Below are 7,283 nucleotides of genomic sequence, written 5' to 3' on the forward strand. Positions count from 1 at the left end.
CCCAGGCACACAGGTCACCAGTGGTCAGACCCTGGGGTACAGGCGGTGGCTGGCAGACCTCGGGCATAGAGTGGCAACAGGAAGACCCAGCAAGACGGCGATTGTGAAGTGAGGCACTTCACTCAAGGCTGCTGGCTATGTGGTCCCACATTCTCTCACAGATAAAACAGGCAAAAAATGAGGAGCAAGACAGACCACACAACCAAGGGTCCCAGGGCTGGGAAATAAAGCCTCAAAACACTGATTGAAAATACTTGTGGGGGTTGAGGCACAGGGAGAGACTTCCAGCCTCACAGGAGAGTTTGTTGGAGAGACCCACAAGGTCCTAGAACATACACAAACTCACTCACCTACCTGGGAATCAGCACCAGAAGAATCCAATTTGCTTGTGGGAAGTGGCAGGAAGGACTAAAATCTGACCGAGAGTGGAACAAGTGCGATTGTTCCCTCTCAGACCCCTGCCCCAGAAACAGTGTCACAACCCAGTGACTGGGCCACCAGCCCAGGTGAACACCTAAGGCTCTGCCCCTCACTACATAATAGGTGCACCAAGACAAAAAAAAAATGGCCCAAATGTAAGAACAGATCAAAGCTCCAGAAAAAATACAACTAAGCGATGAAGAGATACCCAGCCTATAAGATGTACAGTTCAAAACACTGGTAATAAGGATGCTCAGAGAATTGGTTGAATTTGGTCACAAATTAGATGAAAAAAATGAAGGCTATGCTAAGTGAAATAAAGAAAAATGTACAGGGAACCAATAGTGATGGAAACAAAACTGGGACTCAAATCAATGGAGTGGACCAGAGGAAGAAAGAAATAATCAAACAGAAAAGAATGAAGAAACAAGAATTCAAAAAAAAAAATGAGGAGAGGCTTAGGAACCTCCAGGACATCTTTAAACGTTCCAACATCTGAATTATAGGGGTACCAATGGGGGAAAAGGAACAGCAACAAGTGGAAAACTTATTTGAACAAATGATAAGGAAGAACTTCCCATATCTGGCAAGGGAAATAGACTTCTAGGAAGTCCCGGAAGCTCAGAGTCCCAAAGAAGTTGGATCCAAGGAGGAATACACCACAGCACATCATAATTACATTACCCAAGATTAAAATGAAGGAGAGAATCCTAGAAGCAGCAAGAGATAAGGGAACAATGACCTACAAAGGAGTTCCCATCAGACTGTCAGCTGATTTCTCAAAAGAGACCTTACAGGCAAGAAGGAGCTGGAAAGAAGTATTCCAAATCATGAAAGGCAAGATTGCTCTATCCAGCAAAGCTTTCATTTACAATGGAAGGGCAGATAAAGTGCTTCTCAGAGAAGGTCAGGTTAAAGGAGTTCATCATAACCAAGTCCTTATTTTATGAAATGTTAAAGGGACTTATCTAAGAAAAAGAAGATAAAAACATATATATAGTAAAATGACAGAAAACTCACAATTATTAACAACAATACCTAAAACAAAAACAAAAACAAACTAAGGAAACAACTAGAACAGCAAATAACCACAGAAATGGAGATCACATGGAGGGTTAGCAACAGGGGAGTGGGAGCAGGAGAGAGGTGGAAAAGATATAGAGAATAAGTAGCATAGACAGTAGGTAGAAAATAGATGGGGGGAGAGCAAAAATAGTATGAAAATGTAGAAGATAAAGAACTTATGATGCATGGACATGAACTAAAGGGGGGGAATGTGGGTGGGAGAGTGTGTGCAAGGTGGAGAAGAATGAAGGGGGAAATGGGACAACTGTAATAGCATAATCAATAATATATATTTTAAAATAATAAGAATTTTTTAAAAGAATAGTATAAGAAATTTTTGCCATTTTAGAATTTACATTTCACTGGAAATAACAAATAACAGACAAATAAATTGTTGCACCTGTTAAAAATATATCACTTATATAAAAAAACATAAATCATGTTAACAGGGTAGGGAGTGACTATTACATTTATAGCTTTTCAAGGCAGGGAAGTGACCTTAACACAATTTATGCTTTCTGAAAAAGTGACAGGTATTTTTCTTTTTCTTTCTTTCTTTTTTTTTGGCATTCATTGGTGGATTATTTTGAGATTTAATTTTTATTCATTTATTTTAATATATTTTATTAAGTATGCTATTGCAATTGTCCTAATTTACCCCTCTTTGCTCCTCTTCTCCACGTAACTCTGTTCCCCCCCAGCTATCTTTCCTCCTTAGTTGATGTCCAAGGGTCGTGCATATAACTCCTTTGGCTTCTCCATTTTATATACTATTCTTGGCATTCCCCTGTCTACTTTTTACCTACCAATTATGTTTTTTAATATCTGTACCTTTTCCCCCATTCTCTACCTTCCCCCTCCCTAGTGATAACCCTCCCAGGTGATCTCCACTTTTGCGATTCTCTTCTTTTTGCAGTTGTATCTGTCATTTGTTTTGTGTTTTTTAGATTCAGTTGTTGACAGTTGAGAGCTAGTTTTTATTTACTGTTCATAGTTTTGATCTTCTTCTTTTTCTTAAATAAATCTTTTAACATTTCAAATACTGAGGGCTTGGTGATGATTAACTCCTTAGTTGTGGCACTTGTAAAATGCATTAAAATGAGCACAGGTCTCTTTATCTCTATAAACAGACCCTGTAGACCACCCTGTCTTTCAGAGTTGAACATAGCTCATCTACATTCCCTGAGAAGTGTGTAGTGCTTTGTGTTAAGTACACCCCAAAAATCAATGTTTATGGCCAAGGATTTCTTTCCATTGTTGAACTTAAACATGAGATCACACATCACTTTCATTTTATACATCCTTATTAGTGGGAGTTAGATGTGAGTGCAAAAACTACAGTACTGTGTTTAAAAATTCTAATCCCAAGGGGTAAGCAGGAAGAGAAAACATATTAGCAGAATGATAGAAAATTAATGACAGAAATAAAAGAAAGTTTTGTGAAAATAATGGAACTGTGACATATCTAGGAGAAGCAAAATTAAATGAACTGTGGGTTCCAATTACAATATTGGTATATTGCAGAGACAAGTCACTTACAGGGCTTAATAAATCTACACTAATTGACTAAATGAACAAACAACTAGATACATGAATGGATAAAGGGGTGTCATCTAGACTCCAAACACTTGCAAGTAGACTTAGGAATCACACAATCAGTCTTTCCATTGAGATCTCTCCACCAATTTCTTTCCAGAAAAGAATTCAGGCCCAACAAGTCATCCTCCTAGAAAAAGTTCTGTGGATAGCATCTTTGACCTCCTTGCTCCTCAAACTGTAGATAAGTGGGTTCAACATGGGGATGACTGCTGTATAAAACACAGACACCGCTTTATTGAGATCCAGGGAGAAACTGGCACTCGGTCGTACGTAAATAAAGAACAGGGTACCAAACATGATGGAGACGGCTGTCAGGTGGGAGGAGCAGGTAGAAAAGGCTTTGCGCCTCCCATCAGCTGAGCGGATCCTCAGGATGGCAGTGAGGATGTACATGTAGGAGACCATGATGGTCAGACCACTGAAGACACCCACGGCTCCAGCCACGATGAAAACCACCAACTTAACGAGTCCTGCGTCAGCACATACAAGGGAAAACAGGGGGAACACATCACAGAAGAAATGATTGATGACATTGGGGCCACAAAAAGGAAGGCGAAATGTGTTTGTTGTATGAGTCATGGTGTTCATGAAGCCAATGACATAGGGACCAACCACAAGCTGGATACAGAGACTCTGGGACATGGCAGCTGAGTACAGTAATGGGTTGCAGATGGCTACATAGCGGTCATAGGCCATGGACACCAAAAGAAGACACTCTGCTGCCACAAAGAACCCAAGGAACCACTGCTGCAAAGCACAACCCAGGAAAGAGATGACTTTCCTCTGCAGAAAGAAGTCAGTGAGCATCTTGGGGCTCACAGATGAGGACAAGCACATGTCCACAAAGGACAAATGGCTGAGGAAAAAATACATAGGTGTGTGAAGGCGAGAACTGATACATATCAGAATAATCACCCCCAAGTTTCCTGTTAGGTTGATAATGTAGAAACTCAGAAAGAGCAGGAAGAGTAAAACCTGCAACTGAGGGTTGTAATTCAAACCTGTGAAAATGAACTCGGTGACCCTCGTGTAGTTTTCATTGGCCATTGGCTGGTTGTGATTTCAGTAGAAGAGCAGAGGTGTCACAGCAAATTTGGTGAACATATCTTCAAGTTGGGACATGGTAGAAATGAACCAGAAACTGAACTAATAAGGAATGATATGAGTTAGGTACAAACTGCATTTGGGAATACTAAATGAAATACAGACCACTGCAAAAGATCACAACCATAGCTATAATATGCATAACTCTGTAGAATTTAACAACACACAGATGAAAAAGTGGAAGCCTAGAAAAGAGGAGCAGCATGCTCAAGGTCCTCTCAGTTGACTCACTGAGCATATGGGGTTCCACAATAGACATCTGTTAACTCCCACCTTAGTGAACTTTACCTGAGTTCACCAAATGGCCACATCCCTGGTGAAATTATGCAGGAGAGTAGAAGTGAGGAAAGCTGAAAAAGAAATGAGTAGTCACTCATTTTTCAGAAGACTTTCTTTGCATTTCATGATTATGACATAAAACTCAATGCATGTTATTCAACTGCTCTGGCATCCATCTTATCTCTTCCCAGTAAAGTTACTTTTCTTCCTCTGTGAAGCAGAAACACTAATAATAATACCAACCTTCTAAATTGTTGTGAGGGTTAAATGTGATAATACACCAGAAGAATCTAGCAGCGTCATGTTGAGCACCTAAGCACGGGCACAATAATTGTTAGTATTTATGCATTGCATACTATTTTGAATGATCCTTCAAGTTAATATCACCTTATTTTACAAAAGACAGAACTGAAGCTCAATCCAAATTCCTAATGCTACTGACTGACAGAGGTGGACTTTGAAATGCCTATGAAAATGGTCTGTGCTTTTCCCTCTCTCACACTGGGAAATATTGATGTATTCACTATTCCTTTCATTTCAAAAAATCATTCCTACATGAGTATAGGGTAACATAATTCTCCTTTCTTGTTTCTGGTGTGGAATTTATAGCCAGTGGCCATTAGTGGGAAGCCCATTAGACAAAAAGCACTGTTTAGTTTAAGTACAGAAAAACAGTTTAGAGAAGAAAACATTGCAGTAAAAAAATTTGAGCAATTCTTCCATTTGTATCTTCTATAGATTCTCATGTCACCCACTTAAGGGTGACCTTAGTTAAGTCAGAGAATCTCTCTGAACTTTACTTAAATCCTTTATGTATTCAATTTAGCAAAATTTAATTATTGTCTTTGATCTCTGAGAATTCTCACCCACTTAGAATAAGAGGATCAACTAAAAAGTTCAGTAAGCTACTTACCAATTACTTTTAAAAAGCTTATGAACCCAAGAATATCAGACTCCAACATATGGCTTACATGATAGACAATTTTCCTTTAGTTTTCTAATTTGAAATTCATTACTTGACTTTAGCAAGACCTCTTGTGAAGCAAAAAATAGACTTTACATTATATCCTTGGCCTTGGCAGAATTAAAGAGACAGCTGAAATAACCAGTCAAACTGTCTACCCATCACACTCACCTCTTGCTTAAACCTCTTAACAAGTCTACTAACTCCCACTGCATCAGCCACACACTGTATCTCAGTCTTAACGTTGACAATTGCCTGATGTTTCTCAACTCTTTTCTATCAATCATAGTTTCTACACCTGCTCAAGACTTCTACCCCTCTATGAAGATTTTAGTTTCTCAGTTTCTGGGGTTTTTTCCCTATTTGCTGTTCAGACTACTACACAGAGTGGTAGACACAATTGACTCTCATGTTCATAATATTTGGATAATACCAAGACCATCTGTGCTGGTCTTCCTTTAGCAAGGAAACATCCATTTGATGTAGACAGAGATGGAGTTTAAGTCAGGATTATTTTCCCCCTCACCCTGCTGCTGAAATATCCCTATCTAATTTTATATTGGTTTGATCCAGCTGCAACATTTATATTTATCTCTGCATAAACGATCTCTTCTTAGACCTTGCTCAACATCCAACAAAGATGAAGATCATGGTGATTCTGGCTGTGAATCAAATATATTACTCATTTTAAGTTTACTTAAAATAATTTATCTTCTCCTCAACTTGTTAAAATCAAGTAGAATAAACAAAAGAAGATATTTAGAAGATCTCAACTTACATTCTAACAGGCTCTGTCCTCTTTCAAGATGACAAGAAGAAGTAGAGTACAAATGAGTCAAGTTTGTCAGGTTTCATCTCTTCCTGACAAAGGAAGAATGAAGACACATTAACATGGTACCTTCACACACAGAATGGGGCAGAAATTGCAATAGTCATTTGATTGTATCCTTTATCTTCTTCCAAAAAGAAAATGTGGAAGACTCCACTAAAAATATATTTAGTCTCTTTCAGTTAGGTGCAAGTCTCCTGAAAACTTGCATCATTTCTTTCTTTGTTATTACTTTTGAAAATGCTCTGTCCCCAAAAGAATACCATATCATGGGACTGAACCACAAAGGGAAAATGTAACTAAAGTTTTGCTTCATATCCTACATAAGTTCAGTGACATCTCTTTACTGATAATTTCAAGTTTATTTCTAACTGGATATAGTCTCTCTCACCTCTAGTTGCAGGCTAAGCAAGGAAACTCTATGAAGTTCTCATAAATTGAAGTAACATAGAGAGGGTGGTACCCATCTCTCTTCTGCGTTACTGTCTTGGGAGTAAGGGCTAAGAATGCATAAAAAACAGACTTTCCTCAGACATAACAATTACCACATGTCGGCAAAGAAATAATTTTCCCAGGTCTTTGTCCAAAATATGTGAAGAGTTTAACTATTGTAAGCTAGGACTGGAAAAGAAAAACTTTTTTTTCATTTTTTAAATTATATTCTGATAATGTATTAACTAGCTCTTAAAATTTAGCTAATTACATCCAAACAGTTAGCATATGGCAGGAGAAAATACTTTCTTACTGGCAAGAAATAAAAACAAATCAAAGAAAATGTTTAGAATGTTCTTTTATCTCTATGACAAACAGCATCAGCCTGACAATACAGAGTCAATATAGAAACCTGAATTTTGGTTCTAGCCTAGGTAAGAAAAAAAAAGTCCTTCAGTGTATAAGACAACTTCCTTCTCCAGAAAGATTTGTGGGTTTTTCCCCTTTTTAATTTTATAGCATGCCACTGTATTTTTTTAATTAATGAGGTAAAGACTGTTACTTAATAAGACCATATAAATTTCAAGTGCA

General features: G+C 38.1%; 1 protein-coding gene across 1 annotated transcript; it reads right to left on the minus strand.

Annotated features, from left to right (window-relative positions):
- Positions 1-2,999: 2,999 nt before the first annotated feature.
- Positions 3,000-4,196, minus strand: LOC118990489 (olfactory receptor 1009-like). The gene has a single exon (XM_037051097.1). The coding sequence runs from the start codon at positions 4,129-4,131 to the stop codon at positions 3,190-3,192; it is 942 nt and encodes a 313-aa protein (XP_036906992.1). The 5' UTR covers positions 4,132-4,196; the 3' UTR covers positions 3,000-3,189.
- Positions 4,197-7,283: the final 3,087 nt, after the last annotated feature.

Source organism: Sturnira hondurensis, unplaced genomic scaffold (genome assembly GCF_014824575.4).
Source record: "Sturnira hondurensis isolate 20B ecotype Veracruz unplaced genomic scaffold, ASM1482457v3 Scaffold0007077, whole genome shotgun sequence".
In the NCBI taxonomy this organism is placed as follows: Eukaryota; Metazoa; Chordata; class Mammalia; order Chiroptera; family Phyllostomidae; genus Sturnira; species Sturnira hondurensis.